Raw genomic sequence first — 22,988 nt, forward strand, 5'->3', positions numbered from 1 at the left:
TTTAATCTGTGGATTAAAGTCTTCTTGCTGGGGCTGGGTTTATGAGGCTGATTGATGGTAGGATTGTTACTGTCCTCATTGGAGAAGGAATTCCCGAGTCCCACTCTGTCCAGACTCAGATACTATCAAGTCATCACACAAAGTCCTAAGTAATGTTCTTAGGGAAATCATAATTAGACCACTGGGTTAATTTTCTTTCCCTGTACAAATATACATCTCATAAATAACTAAAATCCCAGATGCTTCTGATGCTCAAGAGTAAATTTTCTTACAAAAATACACTGTAGGTAAACAAATACTACATTTTGATAGGTCGGTTACTTAGTTTCCAGTTCCCGGTCATTTCTTAGTTTTGTTTAATGGCATTAATAGGCAAGTGATACAGTGTAATAGTTGCCGTGATAGAGGAAATACAGGCAATTTTGGGTTACTTGTCCTTCTGACAAGGACAAGGGGGGTTGTCTAAAGTGGAGTCTTCAGCTTCCACCCAGAACAGGGGTTGTGGGGAAGGGGGGTATGAATTTCTCTGGCATGTAGAAGACTTGCCAGAGACCACAGGACTAGGAAGCCAGGTGTTGGCTCTGTGGTGGGTGGATAGTGTGTATAAAGCCATAGAGTGTTTTTTAAATAGAGTGATGTCTAAAATTTACATTGTGTCCTGTTGAACGAACTGAAACATGGGACAGAAGAGTTGGGAAGGTCAGGTGGTTTCAAGTTTGGCAGTACTCTTTACTCTGTAAAGGTCCAAAGCCCAAAGTGGCACTGATGAAATTGTATTGAGGTTCATGAACTGCATCTTCTAGTATTCCTAGAATTGCATATTCTAGTTAGCATTCATGAGTATAATAATTTCTGAATGCTTTTTTGTCTGAAATCTTCCCTGGTAGTTCAGTTTGTAAAGAGTCCATCTGCAATGCAGGAGACTCTAGTTCGATCCTGGGTTGGGAAGATCTGCTGGAGAAGGGATAGGCTACCCACTCCAGTGTTGTGGCCTGGAGAATTCCATGGATTGTATGGTCCATGGACATGTATATTTTGGGCTTCCTGGTGTCTCAGATGGTAAAGCGCCTGCCTGCAATGCAGGAGACCCAGTTTCAAGCCCTGGGTCGGGAAGATCCCTGGAGAAGGAAATGGCAACCCACGCCAGCATTCTTACCTGGAGAATCCCATGATTGGAGGAGCTTGATAGGTTACAGTCCACGGGGTCACAAAGAGTCGGACACAGTTAAGCAACATCACTTTCAGTTTTCATTTTGCTTGTCTGAAAGTAGTTATTTCCCCCTTAAGAATTTTTACTTAGCACATCTGATAGAAACTGCCCAGGTGAGCCACAGACCACACAGGTGAATGGGTGTGTGCCTGGTCATTCACTTAAGTCGTGTCTGACTGTGACCCCATGGACTGTAACCTGCCAGGCTTCTCTGTCCATGGGATTCTCCAAGGCATGAATACTGGAAAGGGTTCCCATACCCTCCTTCAGGGGATCTTACTGACCCAGGGATTGAACCCATGGTGTCTTCTGCCTCTTCTGCATTGCAGTTGGATTCTTTACAGCTGAGCCACCAGGGAAGCCCCAGAGGGATTTGCCGTGACTTCAAATGCCAATTGCAAGGCTCTCGGGCCTCTTGCAGCTGTAACTGGAGTTCACATGACTCCCTCCTTTGTTAATAGAACTAAGGCATGTTGCAGGCTTCCCAGGTGGCTCAGTGTTAATGTGCCTGCCAAGCAGGAGACTATCCCTGGTTCCAGAAGATCTGGAGAAGGAACTCGAACATTTGTTACAGGCCTGTCACAAAAGGTAACTCGGAACAGCCAAATGGAAATGCATGAGTTAAGGTGTGAGGGAAGGGGCACACAACTTACACGCCCTCCCTAGCTTGCTACCCTCCCAGCACCTTTATATTCATCCTGGGAACTGCCTTGCCTTTAGACTTTTTATGAAATTTCATTAGGTAGGCATGTTTGATTAAGTCATTGGCTATTGGTGATTAGTTAGATCCCCAGCCTTTCTGCTCCAGGCAGTTCGGGAGGTGGTGGTGGTGGTGGTGACCAGGTCACCCACGATGGATGACTATGAAGTTGTGGTTCCTCTGCTGAGCAGCCTCCCCCCACCCATCCCCATCTTAAGTTAGGAGACCCTAGCCACCGGTCATCTCAGTCAAAAAGGACAGTCCTACCACTCTGGAGACTCCCCAAGAATTTTAGAAGCTTCTTGTGTCAAGAACTGGACACAAATACCAAATACGTATTTCTTAAGTCATAGTATTACACCCTGTATCTCTGTGATAATTTGCAGTTTATGAATTGACTCAGTTAATCTGTTCAGTTTATGAGTTTGAAACTACTTCCATTCTCAATTAGAAACTGAGGAAGAGTTTAGTAATTTGCCAAGGCCATACAGTGAAGACAATTTGAACCTAGTCAGATCTCAGATTTCATGATTTTAGGTCACAGTCCAGACCATCAGCCACTAAGCAGGGGAGACGGGCTATATTCATTAGGTTAAGTTGCTGCTAGCAAGTGTGGGGCTTCCTTGGTGGCTCAGACGGTAAGAATCCGCCTGCAACGTGGAAAATTGTGTGCTCGATCCTTGGGTTAGGAAGATCCCCTGCAGGAAGGCATGGCAACCCATTCCAGTATTCTTGCCTGGAGAATCCACATGAACAGAGGAGCCTGGCAGGCTACAGTCCGTGGGGTCGCAAAGAGTTGGACAGGACTGAGCGACTAAGCACACAGCAAGTGTTAGCGCCATAACTTAAAGCATCTCAAGTATAATGTGGAATCTCGGTCCTTGATGAAGTGTCAACTTGGCGTAAGCAGCCACAGGTACGAGCTAATGCGCCTGCAGTCATCAGGTATCTGGCTTGGGGGGAACCATGGAGAAAGGCCAGCCTCCGGGCTTCCTAGAGAGGCGCTGAGAGCGCCTGTTGGGAGCGCTTCCGCCTTGGCTACGGTCGGTGCTGGCACTCGCGATCACCAAGCTGCAGGGAATTCCGCGATCCCATTCCCTGGTGGCGCAGTCCTCTTCATCCTGGAGCTCGCCGAGCAGAGGCCTCCGAAGCTCCGCGAGCCTGAGCCCAGCCCTCTGCTGGAGAGGAGCAATCGACCTTTCTGCCCTGAAGGGCCGGCCCGACCTCCTTCCTCTGACTGAGGTACTCAGGGTGGGGACCGGTCACATTTGGAGTCACCTCTTTCCCAGGGTGGAGTGTTCAGATCAGGATGCGGGCTTCCCTTTTTCCCTTTCCTCCCGGGGTCAGAACTCCACTTGCATTTTGTTCTGCAGCCCTTGCAGAGGTCCAGAGGCCTGTATTACTCTATTTTCTCTACAAAAGCTTGTTTGGGATCTTGGCCAACCATGGTCAGGAGAAGCATTCAGTGCAGACTACATAGTAATGCATTCAAAGTGGGCCAGGGATTTTCTTAAAAGTCAAATGTTCTGCAGTCCTTGACTCTTGCTTCAGATTCTTTCTAGGAATTTCTATCCTCATCAGGCAAATTTGTAGAGTGTACAAAGGAGCAGTGGCAGCATGCAGTGAATCCCTAGTGGGGGTGCAATGAACATCCAGAGTGTCCTAAGAGTATCTTTCCTAGGATAGTGGTGAGGAGACTGAGGGAGGAAGAGGTGGTGAGTGTGAGAAACAAGATAGGGTTAGTCTCACTGTGGTTCTTTCTCCTCTTAGCTCTCCAGGTTTTTGCTTTTCCAAACAGGGCAGGGCATGAAGCTAGGGGTCATCAGCCATTCTCCAGACATGGTCCCAGGTGAGCTGAGTGTTTTTCCAGATTTCCACATTCAGAACAGATATGAAAGGGCATTACAGGACATGCCTTGGCCAGTCCTGTGCTTAGCTTTGCATCCATCAAAGAGTATGGCAAAGGAGTGTGTTAGGGGAGTTGATGAGGGAGAGTAGAATAAATTCGGAAGGATCAGGTATGAAAAGAGGGAAGCACCAGCCTAGAAATTCTAGAAAATGAGAATCTACATCCAGGCAGACCGCGAGGACAGTGCACAGATGAACATGTTTGGCCTGACCAGGGGGCTTATTAGAAAGGCAGAACCTCATCTACTGAATCAGAATCTGCATTTGTACAATATCTGGGGAATTAGTGGGCAAGTTAAAATTTGGGGAGCACTAGTCTGTGTGGCAATACACAGAGGAAGGCCACCTCCTGAGATTAAACAGGCATGCCCACAGGAGGAGTTTGCTCTGCAGACCATGGAGTCAGGGTGCAATGAAACCCAAATTGGGAGCATTGGAGGGTGTGGATTGATGAGAGAGGTGAATTCTTGGAGGAGTGCTGAGTTTGGCGCTGAAGCCAGTACCTCTAAGTCCACTGCAAAAACTGCAGCTTAATCTGTGTTAAAAGGCTGTATTCATTGTTGGCACAAATTCATGCAGCATTAAAGGAAGTGTTCCCTCTCAAGTTTTCTTACTGATAGAGGATGATTTCAGTGAATTTCTCTCCAGAGTCCTAGACCATGCAATGAGAAAGCTGGTGTGTCATGTAATGGATGTATTATAAAATGAGAAAGCTCCATCCCAGAAACTTCAGAGCAGTGTATATTTGGTTTATTTTTTTGGACCTTGGACCATCCACTTCTGTTTCAGCACTTAAGCCAACATCAGTTCCATGTTAGGAAACATTTTAATATCTTTGGGGTCAGTCTTTTCTCTCCAGGGGCTTTGCCTAAAGTATGGTAGTCATGGGGGATTATGTTCCACTAAGAAACCCCCCAATTGAGGAATTCCCTGGCAGTCCAGTGGTTAAGACTCGAGGCTTCCACTGCAGTGGGTGTGGGTTTTATCCCTGGTCAGGGAACTAAGATCCTCCATGCTCTGTGGTGTGGCCAAACAAACCCCAAGTGACAGTGGCTTAAACGTGGCTTAAACAGGAAAAAACCTTCTCTCTCACACCAGAGAAGTCTGGGAGAGGCAGTCTAGGGCGAGTGTGATGGCTCCACTATCGTCACACATGCAGGTTCTTTCTGTCTTTCTGCTCCACCATCCTAGCACTGGCTGTCCTGCCCAGGGTTACTTCACAGTCTAAGGCGGCTGCCTGATCTCCAGCATTCATGTACATTCCACCTAGAAGAGGAGATGCTAAAAATGCAAACCTCTCAGCTCTTCTCTTTTAGAAACCTCTTAGAAGTGAGATAGATGGATGGATAGATATATTAATAACTGTCAGTCTTTGCTACAGTCTCTTATGAGAAACACTTGTTATTTGGAATCATCTAGGAAGTTCCCCCAGTCTCATCTGTTGTTGTAATAAGTGCTCAGATTTATATATTATCATGTGCCAGGTGATGTTTGCTTTACACATACTAATTCATTCCATCCTTACAAGATCCTCGTCAGCTTGGGATTGCTAGGATCACAGTTTTTTAGATGAAGAAATTGAGGCACAAAACGTTAAGTGGCTCATCTAAGTTCATACAGCTAATGGCTATAGTGGTGGAATTTGAACCTCGGGAGTGTGACTGTAGAGCTGCGTTCGTCAACCTCAGCACTGTTGCTGTTTCGGGCCAGGTAATCCTTTGCTGTGGGGGACCCTCCTGTGTACTGTAGGATGTTAAGTAACATGCACCCGTGGCCTCTAACCACTAGGTGCCAGTAGCATCACCACCCTCCGGAGGTGGTGGCAACGGAAACCCTCTCCAGACACCACCACATATTCCCTGATGAGCACAATTGCCCCCCACTGAGAACCACAGCTCTAAAGTCTATGCTGTTTGTCATGAATCTGTGCCGCCTCTGAAACCCACTTCCCATGTAGGGGAATCAACAGCCCCATTGATTTTTTTAAATGTATTTGTTTTATTTTTGGCTTTGCTGGGTCTTCGTTGCTGCACACAGGTTTTCCCTAGTTGCAGGGGCAGGGGCTGCTCCCTAGTGGTGTGGGCTTCTCATTGTTGTGGCTTCTCTTGTTGCAGAGCACGGGCTCTAGAGCACAGGCTCAGTAGTTGTGGTGTACGGGGTTAGTTCCACCATGCCATGTGAAATCTTTCTGGACCAGGGCTTGAACCCCAGTCCCCTGTATTAGCCGGCAGATTCTTAACCGCTGGACCACGAGGGAAGTCCCCTGTTAATTTAATAATGGAGAGGGAAGAAGTGTCAGCAAGGGAATGAAGCAGAATGATGAGAGATGGAGCTGGATGTTGAGAATCTGCATGTTGCAGAGAACAAAGAACAAAGGATACATAAGTAATTAGAGAGGTGTGGAGGGTGGAAGCCCTAACGTGAGGGAAGATGGTCAGGACTGTGCTTTCAGCTGCTGACTTTCAAGGAAGTAGAGGCAGAATATTAACATTCAGGGTCAGCAAAGTGTCTGTTCTCCACTGTTCAGTAAGGGAGCCACTAGCTACCTAGGTGCCTATTTAGATTAAAATGAATTAAAATTATAAATCCAGTTCATCAGTCACACTAGCCAACTTTAGATTTCCTGGTCAAGGTGTTATCTGATTTCTTCACTGTATAGTTATTATTTTTTCCCCGTGCAACTGATTAGAAATCTATTGGGAATCATTTAAAATCATGCAGATATCCTGCTTATCAACATTTCCTCCTAGATTTTGCATCTAGCAGTGGTTTTTGTCTAAACGGGTCTTTACAGTGATGGCTACAAGTCCTCTGCTTCTTTTTTGGTGGCTCTTTATTCCAGGACTCGCCCTCCCTGAAGTTCAGGCCCCTCCCTTTGCCTCCGTCCGGGGCTTGAGAAGAAGCCTGTTGTTTCAGGAGCCAGTGACCTTTGAGGACGTGGCCGTGTACTTCACCCAGAACCAATGGGCCAGCCTGGACTCTGCGCAGAGGGCCCTGTACAGGGAGGTGATGCTGGAGAATTACCCAAACATAACTTCCTTGAGTGAGTCCTTCTTCCTAAAACTCAGCTTCTGCCCTTGGGGGCTCCTGGCTTCCTCTATAATGTATGTGGGATCTCTAATACCATCAGAATTGATGCTCCATGAGCTGAGCTCCCTGATCCTCAGTTGCAGGAGTAACTAACTACTGGAGAAAGATCTGGGTTCATTTCAGTTTTAAACAAGACTTCCCTGAAATTCCGTGGCAGTCCAGTGGTTAGGACTCCACACTGCCAAGGGTGTGGGTTCAATCCTTGATTGGGGAACTTAGATCCCACAGGTTGAGCAGTGTGGCCAAAAGAAAAAAAAAAAAACTTCCTTCTTTCCCCTTGGGAATTCTCCTGGGAGGGGCTTTGCCCTGGGGTCAGAGCACTGAGAAGGTTCCATATTCGTTCCTTCACTCTTTCAGTTCCCTGGGGGAGACTGTGACCCCATCTCCTCGTGTGAGAGTCTCCTAAGGCCTTCTATACACACTTCCAGTGACAGTGTGGACTTCCTGTGCTTTCAGAGCCAGAATAAGCTTCCTGGGCAAAACAGTTTGAGCCCTCCTTTCATCCCCAGAGTCTCTCCACTCTGGCCTCCCTTCGTCTCCTGGGACGTCATTGCTCTTTCCACCTGGCAAAGCGGAGGGTAGACTGAGAGGGGTCCGAGGAGACTCTCCTCAACTTTCTATTCCTTTTCTGTGTCCTTCAGCAGCATTTCCATTCCCCAAACCAGATCTGATCTTCTGGCTGGAGCGAGGGGAAGAACCAGGGCGCCTGGATCCCTGGACACTGGTCAGGGGAGAGGACCCGAGAGGCACCTGCGGAGGTAAGCAGGAAAACCTGCCATTCTCTTCTCCATAGAGCTTCAGCCCCAAACTGGAAAAGACGAGTCCAGACCTTTCATTTTCTGTCATTCTTCTTTGTAAAGCTAAAGGATTTCAAACCTTTACTAGTGCAGATAGACTTCTGTTGATTAACTTAAGAATATATACAAAACAGAGAACTTGTTTCTGTAAGGACATTTTGTATGTGTTTGTGTGTCTGTGAGAGAGAAACTGTAGCAGAAGAATGGACTTTTTATAAATCCCTAAACACTAAATTGGGAAGTAGCTTTTGAAAGAAACCATATTTATTTTGGGGAGTGTTTTTCTACTTTTGTTAAAAAAAAATGCCGTTGGCAACTTGATAGAGATTGCATAGACTCTATAGATGACTTTCAGCAGTACTGACTTTTGTTTTTTAAGATTTATTTATTTATGGCTGTGCTGGGTCTTCCTTGATGTGTTCAGGTTTTCTCTTTACAATGAGCAGAGGCTCCTCTTCTTGTGGCGCAAGGCTTTTTTGTTGCAGTGGCTTCTCTCGTCGTGGAGCACAGGGTCTGGAGCACAGGCTTAGTCATTGTGGTGTACAGGCTTAGTTGCTCCAAGGCATGTGGGATCTTCCTGGAACAAGGATTGAACCCATGTTCCTGGCATTGGCAGGTGGATTCTTAACCACTGGACTACCAGAGAAGTCCAGTTTTGACATTTGAACAGTATTAATTCTCCCAGTTCACAAACATGGAGTATTTTTCCATTTATTTGTGTCTTCTTTGGTCGTTTTCATCCATGTCTTGTAGTTTTCAGAGTAGAGATCTTTCAGCCCCTTGGTTAAATTTATTCCTAAGTATTTTAGTGTTTTCAATGCTGTTATAAATGAGATCAATTTCTTTATTTCTCAGAAAACTCATTGTTAGTGTATAGAAAGTATTCAGATTTCTATATGTTAATTGTATATCCTGCAGCTTTACTGAATTCACTGATTAGATTTAACTATTCTTTTTGTTGAGTCTGAAGGATTTTCTATATTTTAAATCTTGTTATGTGCAAATAGAACAAATTGTATCTCTTCCTTCCCAATTCTGGTACCTTTTATTTCTTTTCTTTCTTTCTTCTTCTTTTTTTTTTGTCTGTTTGCTTTAGCTAGGATTTTCAGCATTGTGTTAAATTGGAGTGGTGAAAGTGGATGCTCTTGTACCTAATCTTGGAGGAAAAACTTTCAACCTTCCACTCTTGAGTATGATGTTAGCTGTGGGCATTTCATTTATGGCCTTTTTTATGTTGACATATGTTCCTTCCCTGTGGCGGTGGTTTAGTTGCTAAGTCGTGTCCAACTCTTGTGACCCCATGGACAATAGCCTGCCTGGCTCCTCTGTCCATGGGCTTCTCCAGGGTTAGAATACTGGAATGGGTTGCCATTTCCTTCTCCAGGGGATCTTCTCAACTTCAGAATCAAACTAGTAACTCCTGCATTGTAGGCAGATTCTTTACCAACTGAGCTACAAGGGAAGCCCATGTTCCTTCTCTACCTAATTTGTTAAGAGTTTTTATGGTGAATGTTGAATTTTGTCAAGTTCTTTTCCTTTACCTATTGAAAGTGAAAGTCGCTCAGTTGTGTCAACTCTTTGCAACCCCATGGACTGTACAGTCCATGAAATTCTCTAGGCCAGAATACTGGAGTGGGTAGCCTTTCCCTTCTCCAGTGGATCTTCCTGACCCAGGAATCGAACTGGGGTCTCTTGCATTGCAGGCACATTCTTTACCAACTGACCTTTCAGGGTAGCCTTTAACTGTTGAGATGATCGTATGATTCTTTTCTTTCATTCTATTCATGTGAAGTTTCACATCAGTTGATTTGTAGAACACATGTTTATTTATTGGGAATGAGTGGTTTCCTTTTTTGTCTTTTGGGTGAGGGATCTTCGTTCCTCAACCAGGGAGTAGAAGAACCCCTGCCCTGCTGCAGTGGAAGCACGGAGTCATAGCCACTGGGCTGCCAGGGAATTCCCCTTTTTTGAAAGCTAATGAATTGAAGTTAAATGTAAAGAACTATCCACAGATTTGGTGGATAGTCTTTCTCATTCGGTCGCCCCTGTTCTTAAACTCCCTCAATTCCTAATGCTATTCAGAACCTCTGTAAACCAAATGCCCTTTCTTACTCACCCCAGTTCTGTCTTCATCTAGTGCCTTTAGATTGACTCCAACACTTGAGCCCACCTTGATGTAAAAAGCTTTCCCAGGGGCCCACCTGCAGTTGTCAGTGTCTCTCTTTGCCACAGCTGCACATTGTCCATTAGCCTGTCAACAGCTTTGTCCAGTAGCACTTTTCTACAGTGATGGAAATGTTATGTATCTGCACTGTCCAATATGGGAGCCATTAGCCACATGAGCACTTGAGATGTTGGTCATACAACTGAGGAACTGAATTTTTAACTTGGTTCCATTTTAATTAATAGCCACATGTGGTTAATGGCCCTAATCAGACAATGCAACCTAAAACAATTTAAAACACAGCCTCCAGCTGCCTCTTTTAGTTTCTAGATCAGATCAGATCAGATCAGTCGCTCAGTCGTGTCCGACTCTTTGCGACCCCATGAATCGCAGCATGCCAGGCCTCCCTGTCCATCACCAACTCCTGGAGTTCACCCAGACTCACGTCCATCGAGTCAGTGATGCCATCCAGCCATCTCATCCTCTGGCGTCCCCTTCTCCTCCTGCCCCCAGTCCCTCCCAGCATCAGAGTCTTTTCCAATGAGTCAACTCTTCGCATGAGGTGGCCAAAGTACTGGAGTTTCAGCTTTAGCATCATTCCTTCCAAAGAAATCCCAGGGCTGATCTCCTTCAGAATGGACTGGTTGGATCTCCTTGCAGTCAAAGGGACTCCCAAGAGTCTTCTCCAACACCACAGTTCAAAAGCATCAATTCTTCGGTGCTCAGCCTTCTTCACAGTCCAACTCTCACATCTATACATGACCACAGGAAAAACCATATCAAACCCTAGTGTGCGTCAGAATCACTTGCAACGCTTGTTAAACTCAGACTGCTGGACGCCACCTCCAGAAATTCTAGTTTGGTAGACTGGGGTAGGGCCTGGGAATCTGCATTTCTAATGAGTTCCCAGACCATGATGGTCCTGGGACCACACTTTGAAGACCTCTGTTCTTGAGAATCTTGAACTGTGTTTTTAAAATTCTGGGTTGCAACTCCTTAGTGAGTTGTGCTCACCATTTAAAAAGTAGACTAGATTGGGCTAGACTTAAATAAAATAGACCAAACTAGTATAAAATCCGTCATATATTCATCATTCTTATTAAGGGTAGTGTTCTTCAAAACTCTTGTTTCCATGGGATCTAAACGGTGAGTCATGGTCAGAAACACTTGAGAAACACTAAGCCACAAGTTTCATTTGTCAAATCCTTGGTGCCTGGAAAGGCAAACATGGCTTCTCTGTTGTAGCGCCACCAGTAAGAGTGTGGGTCCCCCTTCCCCACCAATGGCCGTCTGCAGTCCTAGAAGGGTCTGAACCAGCCATGTCTTTTTTCCTTCTGAAAGGTTGTTGTTGAATCACGCGAATACACCAGGATTCTTGGCCCCCGGAGGAGAAGAATTCAATCCGGAGCCAGAGACGAGGCTTGATCGCTCAGAGCTTTTGTGTAATAAAGTTTTATTAAAGTATAAAGGAGATAGAGAAAGCTTCTGACATAGGCATCAGAAGGGGGCAGAAAGAGTACCCCCCTGCTAGTCTTTAGCTGGATGTTATATAGTCACTAGCAGTCTGTTAATGAAAGAAAGGAATGTCTTAAAATTCAGAATGGCACCAGGCCCCTCACCCATAAGATGCATTTTGGGATAATCTTGGCACCAAATGGTTTATCCTGGGCCATAAAATGATTAACTTGAATCTTGAAGAAGGGCAGACCACCATACAAATAGTTTCATTTACATAGATTAGGGGAACAATATCCATACTGGTTTGTCAAGTAGGTTCTGGGCCAAGAGGCGGAACCGACTTGGAGACAGAGTTTGGGGTAAAGGCATAGTACATTAGCATAGCTTAAGATGAACATTTCCATAAGAAAAAGGCATTGGTTATCTCTAGGCTAGAATAGCTAACCTCAGGCGAAACCGGTGTCATTATGGCAACACAGTATTTTAAGAGAAACCTCCCTTTAAATTTGTATAGAGAAGGAAAAAATATTGCTAGTTTGTTTCTTCCTGCCGCTTAAGAGAGATAAAAATGTCTGACACTTGCAGGCTATTTCCTCCATTTGGAGACCCCTGGCCTTCCTGCCTGTTACCCTCTCACTTCCACAGTTAAGTCTCTCTCCCACTGGACAGCACACAGGTTTTGCAATTACGTTCCTTTTATGAACCCCTCACAACCTGCAGTATTACAAACCGTCCTTTCCCCAGTCAGGCTTGCAATATAAAACATTTCTTTAAACATTACAAAATATTCTAAAGCATTCGGACAGTTTCTTGCCTTCACGGGGGGCCTTGAGATCCACTGTTGCAGACAGCATCTTCCAGCCCTCTGGATGCTGTGTGCTGTGAGAGCTGCTTACCCAGCTCTTTTTGCTCCAGTGTAAAGATCTTCTTCAACCTCAGCTCCATCTGCTTTCTTTTCTTTTGGCCACGCGTTGTGATTTGTGGGATCTTAGTTCTCGACCAGGGATTGAACCCAGGGCCGCAGAAGTGAGAATGCTAAATCCTAACCACTGGATTGCCAGGGAATTCCCTCCCTCTGCTTTTTTAATTGCTTCCCATTCAGCATTTTCTCCACCCTATTCCTGTTTTTTCTTTTTCCATTTGTCTCCATTAATAGTTTTTGCTGTCTGTACTGATTTTGTTGTCCTAATGGCATTGCTTGCTTTCTTTACCTCCAATATTTTTACTTTTCCCTCAGGGTATCATCAGGAGGCTATGTCTCTCTCCAGAAGTACACATGTCCTGGTCATGGCATTAATAGTACTGCTTAATCCCTTTCTCCTTTCAGCATAACTAGGTGACTGTTATGTTTTCTTTTCTTTTTTTGAATACCTTTATCATTATATAATACCCTTTTTTTTGTTACAGTCTTTGTTTTAAACTGTATTGTGTCTGGTATGAGTATTGCTACTCCAGCTTTCTTTTTATTTCCATTTCCATGGAATATCTTTTTCCATCCCTTCACTTTCAGTGTTTGTGTGTCTTTATTACTTATTTAGAATTTTTATTTCATATTAGAATACAGTTGATTAACAGTGTTGTGTTTCAGATGTACAGCAGAGTGATTCAGTGATATCATGTTATGTTTTCATCATGCTAGGTGGTAAAACAAGACTGAGAATGGAAGGCAGACTGCAGAGCTGAGGATTTCAAAGGGACCAGAGTCTCACAAGTTGATAACGGAGGTGCTGCTGGTGGATGTTCCCAGGCACCCTCTCTTTGAGAACAGCTTAGAGAAGCTGCAGCTGTATGACCCAGGGAAGAAAAAACACTCAAAGAACGGCGATTTCACAGATTTGCCAGTCCAGGATCATCCATCCTCCACTGTTGAAAGAGAAGAGATAGCCAGACAATTGCAAGGAAGCCGTGGTGTCTGCATGCATCTCATTACTAAGCAGGGCCTCCCTAGAGAACAGGTATTTTATAATTGTGGTGAGTGTGGCAGATATTTCAACCAACATTCAGACCTTCACCAGCATCAGAGAATTCACATGGACAAGAAGCCCTACAAATGCAAAGAACGTGGCAAAGCCTTCAGATATAACTCAAAACTGTCACGGCACCAGAAGATCCACATTGGGGAGAAACCGTACTCTTGCCAGGAATGTGGACAAGCTTTCAATCAAAACTCGCACCTCCTTCAGCATCAGAAACTCCACGGGGGAGAGAAGCCCTACGAATGTAAGGACTGTGGGAAAACCTTCAGCTACAACTCAAAACTTATCTGGCATCAGCGAATCCACACTGGGGAGAAACCCTTTAAGTGTAAGGAATGTGGGAAGGCCTTTAAGTGTAACTATGACCGTGTCATCCATGAGCGAATTCACACTGGGGAGAAGCCGTACGAATGTAAGGAGTGTGGGAAAAGCTTCAGTTCAAATTCAGTCCTGATTCAGCATCAGAGGATCCACACTGGAGAGAAACCTTACAAATGTAAGGAGTGCAGCAAGGCTTTCCACCGGAGTTCACTGTTTCTCCAGCACCAGAGGTTCCACACTGGGGAAAAGCTCTATAAATGTAACGAATGTTGGAAAACTTTCAGTTGTAGCTCACGCTTTATAGTACATCAGAGGATCCACACTGGGGAGAAACCTTATGAATGCCAGGAGTGTGGGAAGGCGTTCAATCAGAAAATCACCCTGGTTCAGCATCAGCGAGTTCACACTGGGGAGAAACCTTATGAGTGTAAAGTGTGTGGGAAATCCTTCAGATGGAGCACAAGTTTCATTCACCATCAGAAACTGCACACCAGGAAGAAACCCGACCGAGTTACAAGGCCATCCCCAGTGAAGCCCTGCCGCCCCACTTCAGTCCTATCCCCTCTGTCTCCCCAACATGCGCGACCTGCCCCAGCCACGCCAGGGGCGCCCCTGTCTTGTCCACGGGCACCGCTGCTTCCTCCTTCTGTGCCTCTCTTCCTGCTGCTCCCCTCATCGGAAATGGCCATGTCTTCACCTGTCCAAGTTGTGCATTTCTTTCAGAATCATGCTTCTCCTTGGAAGTCAACTACTCATAGCCTGAACCCTTTACCTCATTCCCTGTGAGCTCCTGCATGTCCCCAACTCTGTCATCCCTAGAGTGGCAGACTCTTCTGGGCTTCTGCTCATGTCTTTAAAGATACTCTTCTGGTCTCCTATAAGTAAGTCATTATTGTTTTCCCAGCTCCACTTAAGTTATAATACTTAAGGACCAAGTTTGATTCCCCTCTTCTGTCCCCTGGTAGGGCTTCCCTGGTGGCTCAAATGATGAAGAATCTGCCTGCAGTGCAGGATACCTGAGTTCAATCCCTGGGTCGGGAACATTCCCTGGAGAAGGGAATGGCTACCCACTCTAGTATTCTTGCCTGGATAATTCCATGGCCAGAGGACTCTAGTGGCCTACAGTCCATCAGTTCAGTTCAGTTGCTCAGTCGTGTCCAGCTATTTGCAACCCTGTGGACTGAAGCACGCCAGGCTTCCCTGTCCATCTCCAACTCCCAGAGCTTACTGAAACCCATGTCCATTGAGCCAGTGATGCCATCCAACCATTTCATCCTCTGTCATCCCCTTCTCCTCCCGCCTTCAATATTTTCCAACATCAGGGTCTTTTCTAGTGAGTCAGTTCTTCACATCAGGTAGCCAAAGTATTGGAGTTTCAGCTTCAGCATCAGTCCTTCCAATAAATATTCAGGACTGATTTCCTTTAGGATGGACTGGTTGGATCTCCTTGCTGCCCAAGGGACTCTCAAGAGTCTTCTCCAACACCACAGTTCAAAAGCATCAATTCTTTTTTTTTTTTAATATAAATTTATTTATTTTAATTGGAGGCTAATTACTTTACAATATTGTATTGCTTTTGCCATACATTGACATGAATCCGCCACTGGTGTACATGTGTTCCCCATCCTGAACCCCTCTCCCACCTTCCTCCCCATCGCATCCCTCTGGGTCATCCCAGTGCGCCAGCCCTGAGCAACCTGTGTCATGCATCGAACCTGGACTGGCGATTCATTTCACATATGATAATATACATGTTTCAATGCCATTCTCCCAAACCACCCCACCCTCGCCCTCTCCCATAGAGTCCAAATTACTGTTCTATACATCTGTGTCTCTTTTGCTGTCTCGCATACAGGGTCATTGTTACCATCTTTCTAAATTCCATATATATGTGTTAGAATACTGTATTGGTGTTTTTCTTTCTGGCTTACTTCACTCTGTACAATAGGCTGCAGTTTCATCCACCTCATTAGAACTGATTCAAATGTATTCTTTTTAATGGCTGAGTAATATTCCATTGTGTATATGTACCACAGCTTTCTTATCCATTCGTCTGCTGATGGACATCTAGGTTGCTTCCATGTCCTGGCTATTATAAACAGTGCTGCGATGAACATTGGGGTACACATGTCTCTTTCAATTCTGGTTTCGTTGGTGTGTTTGCCCTGTAGTGGGATTGCTGGGTCATATGGCAGTTCTATTTCGTTTTTTAAGGAATCTCCACACTGTTCTCCATAGTGGCTGTACTGGTTTGCATTCCCACCAATAGTGTAAGAGGGTTCCCTTTTCTCCACACCCTCTCCAGCATTTATTGCTTGTAGACTTTTGGATCACCGCCATTCTGACTGGTGTGAAATGGTACCTCATTATGGTTTTGATTTGCATTTCCCTGATAATGAGTGATGTTGAGCATCTTTTCATGTGTTTGTTAGCCATCTGTATGTCTTCTTTGGAGAAATGTCTGTTTAGTTCTTTGGCCCATTTTTTGATTGGGTCGTTTATTTTTCTGGAATTGAGCTGGAGGAGTTGCTTGTATATTTTTGAGATTAATTCTTTGTCAGTTGCTTCATTTGCTATTATTTTCTCCCATTCTGAAGGCTATCTTTTCACCTTGCTTATAGTTTCCTTTGTTGTGCAAAAATTTTTAATTTTGATTAGGCCCCATTTGTTTATTTTTCAAAAGCATCAATTCTTATGCACTCAGCTTTCTTTATGGTCCAACTCTTATGTGCATACATGACTACTGAAAAAATTATAGCTTTGACTAGACAGACAATTGTTGGCAAAGTAATGTTTCTGCTTTTTAATATGCTGTCTAGGTTTGTCATAGCTTTTCTTCCAAAGAGCAAGTGTCTTTTAATTTCATGGCTGCAGTCACCATCTGCAGTGATATTGGAGCCCAAAAAAATAAAGTCTCTCACTGTTGTCTTCGTATCTGAGGTTATTGATATTTCTCCTGGCAATCTTGATTCCAGCTTATGCTTCATCCAGTCCAACATTCCTCACAATGTACTCTGCATATAAGTTAAATAAGCAGGGTGACAATATACTGCCTTGACATACTCCTTTCCCGATTTGAACCAGTCTGTTGTTCCATGTCCAGTTCTAACTGTTACTTCTTTACCTGCATAGATTTCTCAGGAGGAAGGTCAGGTGGTCTGGTATTCCCATCTCTTTAAAAATTTTCCACAGTTTCTTGTGATCCACACAGTCAAAGGCTTTGGCATAATCAATAAAGTAGATGTTTTTCTGTAATTCTCTTGCTTTTTCAATGATCCAACAGATGTTGGCAATTTGATCTCCAGTTCTTCTGCCTTTTCTAAATCCAACTTGAACATCTGGAAGTTCTTGGTTCACATGCTGTTGAAGCCTAGCTAGGAGCATTTTGAGCATTACTTTGGTAGCATGTGAGATGAGTGCACTTGTGTGGTAGTTTGAAAATTCTTTGGCATTGCCTTTCTTTAGGATTGGAATAAAAACTGACCTTTTCCAGTCCTGTGGTCACTGCTGCGTTTTCCAAATTTACTGGCATATTGAGTGCAGCACTTTCACAGCATTGTCATTTACGATTTGAAATAGCTCAATTGGAATTTCATCACCTCCATTAGCTTTGTTTGTAGTGATGCTTTCTAAGGCCCACTTGACTTCACATTCCAAAATGTCTGGCTCTAGGTGAGTGATCACACCATCGTGATTGGGTCATGAAGATCTTTTTGGTATAGTTCTTCTGTGTATTCTTGCTACCTCTTAATATCTTCTGCTTCTCTTAGGTTCATCCCATTTCTGTCCTTTATTGTGCCCATCTTTGCATGAAATGTTCCCTTGGTATCTGTAATTTTCTTGAACAGACCTCTAGTCTTTCCCATTCTACTGTTTTCCTTTATTTCTTTGCATTGATCCCTGAGGAAGGCTTTCTTATCTCTCCTTGCTATTCTTTGGAACTCTGCATTCAAATGGACACATCTTTCCTTTTCTCCTTGCCTTTGACATCTCTTCTTTTCTCAGCTATTTGTAAGACCTCCTCAGACAACCATTTTGCCTTTTTGCATTTCTTTTTCTTGGGTATGGTCTTGATCACTGCCTCCTATACAATGTCACAAACCTCCATCCATAGTTCTTAAGGCATTCTGTCTATCAGATCTAATCCCTTGAATCTGTTTGTCATTTCCACTGTATAATCATAAGGTATTTGCTTTAGGTCATACCTGAATGGTCTAGTGGCTTTCCCTCTTTCTTCAATTTTAAGTCTGAATTTGGCAATATGGAGTTCATGATCTGAGCCATAGTTAGCTCCTGGTCTTGTTTTTGCTGACTGTAAAGAGCTTCTCCATTTTTGGCTGCAAAGAGTATAATCCACCTGATTTTGGTATTGACCATCTGCTGATGTCCATGTATAGATTCTTGGGGTTGCACAAAGAGTTGGACACGACTGAGCAAGTAACAGCTTCACTTTCCCCTGGTACGAAATGGTAGTGTTTGTTCCTTTTTCTTTTTCTTTTTTTGACTGCACCATGGTGCTTGCTGGATCTCAGTTCCCTGACCAGGGACTGAACACAGGCCAAGGTAGTAAAAGCCTAGAATCATAACCATTGGGCCACCCGGGAACTCCCAGTAGTATTTGTTCCTTTTTTTTTTTTTTTTGGCTGCTTCGAGTCTTTGTTGCAGCATATGAACTCTCAGTTGCAGCATGTGAGATCTAGCTCCCTTACCAAGGATTGAACCTGGGCCTTCTGCGTTGGGAGCACAGAGTCTTAGCCACTGGACCACCAGGGAGGTTCCAGTATTTGTTCTTTATCATGCCCAGTTTTGGCCTACCGTCAGTCCACTTCTGCCTTCTAATACTAGAGTTGGAAGAGTTCATAGAACATTTTGGGTTTTGGGAGGATGGCATTACAACTGAGAAGGGCTATTGTAATTCACCAAGTAGAGGAAATGCAGTCTGTGGGAGGAAGTAACCATAAAAACTATCCAGAATTTCAGGAGGGCCCTTTGGTGGGGCCAGTAGCAAAGTTCACTGTGGAGCATCTAGCCTTGGATTTCTATTACCTTGATAATGACCATTATCAGGATCTTGTGTAACCAAGCTATAGAGCAGGAAAATAATCAGTGACAAGAATATGATTGAAAAAGGATGTGGTTTTTCTGTTTGGGTTTCTTTGCTACTCCCATCCATGCCACTATTTAACTTTAGTGCCTATTCAAGTATGTAGGTACAAAAGTGACTTGTGCCATTGAGGGCAGGCCTCTGGGTGTGTCTCTAAATTAGACACGGGGTGATCTTGTTGGCATCACACTGGGAAACACCGGAGGGAAGAGAAACCCAGCTGTGACTTGCTGCTGCTCCTGTCTTAGAGGAGAGCCTGCTCCTGGTCAGTTACCATGCCTGCCCTCACATGTTCACATCTGCTCCACGGCCCCTATCAGTCGTTTGTGAGGGGTGGTACTTTTTATATTTAATTTGATTATTGTTATTGTCATCTTATGTTTTGGCCAAGCTGGGCACCATATGGGATCTTAGTTTCCCGACCAGTGATTGAACCTGAGCCTCCTTCATTGGCAGTGCAGAGACTTAACCACTGGACCACCAGGGAAGTCCTGGAGGTGGGGTGCTTTTGAATTAATTTTCTAATTAACGATTTTGATAACACAAGAGTTTAAAGGATGCTGATCTGACCAGATGTTATGATCTCACTGGCTTGATCACACTTTTCACCCAGTGGTTAGATGCCCTGTCCTTTCTCAGAATGACAGCTTCAGACAGTGTAGTGACATAGAAGTTACTTTTAAATAATTAGATGGGGATGGATACTAAGAAAATGATATGTACGTTGGGCATAAAGATTGGGTTTGGATTTTGGTTAGGTTTATTGAGATATACTTTATAGACAGTTACTCCATCCTTTTAAATATACAGTTTGGCGAGTTTTGACAAATGAATATAGTTATATAATTGAGACATAGAAAATTTTTATTAGCCCCCAAAATTCCCTCAGCATAGGGAGAAATTTAAAAGATTGGTAGGGTGTTAAGGATTTTTTCCTTTATTCTCATTTCTTGATAAGGTTTATGTAATACAAGAGACTGCTGCTGCTGCTGCTGCTGCTGCTGCTAAGTCACTTCAGTCATGTCCGACTCTGTGCGACCCCATAGACGGCAGCCCACCAGGCTCCCCCATCCCTGGGATTCTCCAGGCAAGAACACTGGAGTGGGTTGCCATTTCCTTCTCCAATGCATGAAAGTGAAAAGTGAAAGTGAAGTTGCTCAGTTGTGTCCGACTCCCAGTGACCCCATGGACTGCAGCCTACCAGGCTCCTCCATCCATGGGATTTTCCAGGCAAGAGTACTGGAGTGGGGTGCCATTGCCTTCTCCGATACAAGAGACTAACAGGCACAAATCAAACTTATTTACCCAACTGTGGTCAGAGCTTCCACAGTATGCAAAGATGCCTTATCCAGAATCATTGTAAAGAAAAAGTCAAAATGTAGGGGAAATGACAGTAACTATGGTTTCATTATCATATTTCTGACACATGTGTTGCAGAAATCAGTACTCAAGAAACCAGGCACCACACTTGGAGAGTTGGAGAACTCAGGGTTATTATTCCCGCGGGCCCACGGGAGTTAACACTCCGAGCTCTGAGCCCCGAACAAAGTGGTTACAGAGATATTATAGACAGACTATAGTGGGCAACACTAGCTGTTAATAGGCTGGTTTAAACTAAGGGGTTTTGCACACGGGAATAGCAGTCAAGATGGGGAGGGGGGTGCCTCACCTTTACATGGACAGGCATGATTAAGCAGCTGTGCAGGGGCTGGGCATTTGCAAAGAGCAGGACAAGGATGAGAGTTAAGCTCCAGTTCCTAGTATTGTAAGTCCCCACTTTCTGAGACTACGTGACCTACGTGATCCAGATTTTGCAAGGAGCAAGCTGAGTTATAGAGGTGCGAAGGAGCAGGAGGTTATGTAAAATTTTAACTTTTTCTCTTCACATGCACACCTATAGAGATGTGTGTGTGTGTTGGAAATAATATATATTTATATGTAATATGTGTATGTGTGTGTGTATATATGTATATAAATTTTGTCCTATTTACTTCCCCAAAACACCGTTTAACAAGAAGGGGCTCAAGGCACCTGAGAGGATTATAACGAGGAAGGGCGGGACTAAGGACTCTTGCAGAAAAGAGGAACTTCTAAACAGATTATACCAAGAGAGGAAAGCAAGAAGTGTAGATGAAGTAAACAGATCTCCTCTGGGCTGGAAGTGGCTTTTGAGTCTTCCCAGCCAAGAGAGTTATCATTTTCTGACTTTTGGTAACTTCTGTTTTCCCATTTAGTTCTTCCTTTACTCATTAATTCAACAGGCATTTAGGGTTTCCCCCTGTTGTTAATTGAACATTATTAATCAGTCTCCACAGCACCTACTAGGTGAAGGGTGAGTAATGGGCCATTCTTTCTAACTCAGGGCTCAGGGTTGTCAGGTGTCTGGCACTTCATTAGATGTTCTGGAGTTTTTTTGAAAAGGGCCATAATGTAGCTCACAGAAAGGATAGATGTGTAAAAATAAACTTACACATAGTGTTCTTTCACAACTTTCTACTTTTTTTCTGAAAGTGAAATAACAGTATAACCAGTTGACCTCCCCCACCCCTGCCGATTTGCTTGAGGACTGCCTGCTTCCCTCCAGAAAGGTATGTGGGTGTCATTTTACCTGAGTTCAGTTCTGAGACATTTGCATTGACTGATGACTTGCTAAATATATTATTTAGGATCTGTTTAAGAATAGCAGAGACCCACTTGAATTAACTCAGATATACTTAATTTATTATGACTCCTGTGTGTATCCTGGCACCCAAGGGTGAGGTTACAGCAGAGGGGTCTGGAGGCTAGAAACCCAGTCAGAACTTCATGCAACACTCAGGCTCAGTCTAAGCAGGCTTTGCACCTTCCACCTCTTCTCCCCTCTTTGAATTCCTGTTTTCTTCATCTCCAGGCACCGGGCAGAATTTGCTACAGGTCCCACGTTTACAACTCCATTCTAGGGACCAACCCAAGCATAATCTCCCAGGCTTGAGTCCATATTCTTAGGAAAAACAATCTGAATTGTCCAGTTTAAGTGCTTACTTCTGGCCTGCTCTCCTCTGAGGGTAGGGTGGTTCACACAATGCAATGAGCTTCTGGGGCCCCGCCCTGTGGAAAGGGAGCAAGTACCCAAAAGATATCTGTGGCCGACTTCTTTGATGGCTATCTGTTTTTTTTTTCTTCTTTTGCTGTGCCACACAACTTGTGGGATCTTAGTTCCAACCAGGGATTGAACCCAGGCCTGGGAAAGCATGGACTCCTAACCACTGGACCACCAGGAATTCCCTACAATCTTCCTGTCATTCCTGTAGTCCATGTCTCCTTGCAACAAAGATAACTTTAGGGAAGCTTTGGGCAATTTATCTTTGACAATCTTCCACCAGATACACTGACTATCCTCCATTAACATTTCCTGGCTCATAGTGAGCTCAGTCTGTGCATTCAGATTCTCCTTTTTGATGGCTTGTGGCTGACCAGGATTGGGGTAGATTTGCTGGTGGGCTTTTGTGAAGTGACTTCCCTTATGGCTTAGCTGGTAAAGAATCTGTCCGCAAGGCGGGAGACCTGGGTTTGATCCCTGGGTTGGGAAGATCCCCTGGAGAAGGGAAAGGCTACCCACTCCAGTATTCTGGCCTGGAGAATTCCATGGACTGTATAGTTCATGGGGTTGCAAAGAGTCAGACATGACTGAGCGACTTTCACTTATGTGAAGTGGGGATATGCCGCCAATGATTTCTTCTGTGCTCTATGTTCGGGGTAAACAGGTACTTCTGGTCATGGACTGAGGGAGGCTCTGTGGCTCTTGGATCTTTTTCTTTGGGATGTATGTGTGTAATTAACTCAGCAGTGGCAAGGCTGACTCTCTAGTTATAGCTCTCCATCTTGTTCATTTCTGTTTATAGTTCTCCTGCTTTTCCTTCTCTTTTCACAGTCATTCCAGTGTGGAAGCTGGGTTGCTGATAAGAACAAATAGTGGCATGATTTCTCCCCTACAGCAGCTTCCACTGCCTTGCCTCTGAAAAGAATAGGCCTCTGGGAGAGTATTTCCGGTGAGTAACATTCGTCTGGTAGAGATTTACAGGAACATCTTTACCTGATCATGACCTGCCCTCTAGAACAAAGGATTTGACATCAAGAAGTCTGCAGCAACTAACCACACCCCTCCCTTAACCTTTCCTATAAAAGGGCTTTGCTGAGAACTTTTGGGGAGCTTGGGGTTTTTAAGGCATGGGCCACCCATCTCCTTGCTTGGCTGTGCAATAAACCTTTCTCTGTTCCAGA

At 44.4% G+C, this 22,988-nt stretch overlaps 1 protein-coding gene across 1 annotated transcript; it reads left to right on the plus strand.

Annotated features, from left to right (window-relative positions):
• The first annotated feature begins 3,012 nt into the window (after positions 1-3,012).
• Positions 3,013-22,988, plus strand: ZNF619 (zinc finger protein 619). The gene is given in 5 exon segments (XM_070776120.1): positions 3,013-3,152; positions 6,661-6,861; positions 7,550-7,666; positions 10,670-10,686; positions 12,927-22,988. Coding segments are annotated over 4 exon segments (1,698 nt in total). The 5' UTR covers positions 3,013-3,152; positions 6,661-6,781; the 3' UTR covers positions 14,411-22,988.

Source organism: Bos indicus, chromosome 22 (genome assembly GCF_029378745.1).
Source record: "Bos indicus isolate NIAB-ARS_2022 breed Sahiwal x Tharparkar chromosome 22, NIAB-ARS_B.indTharparkar_mat_pri_1.0, whole genome shotgun sequence".
Lineage (NCBI taxonomy): Eukaryota > Metazoa > Chordata > Mammalia > Artiodactyla > Bovidae > Bos > Bos indicus.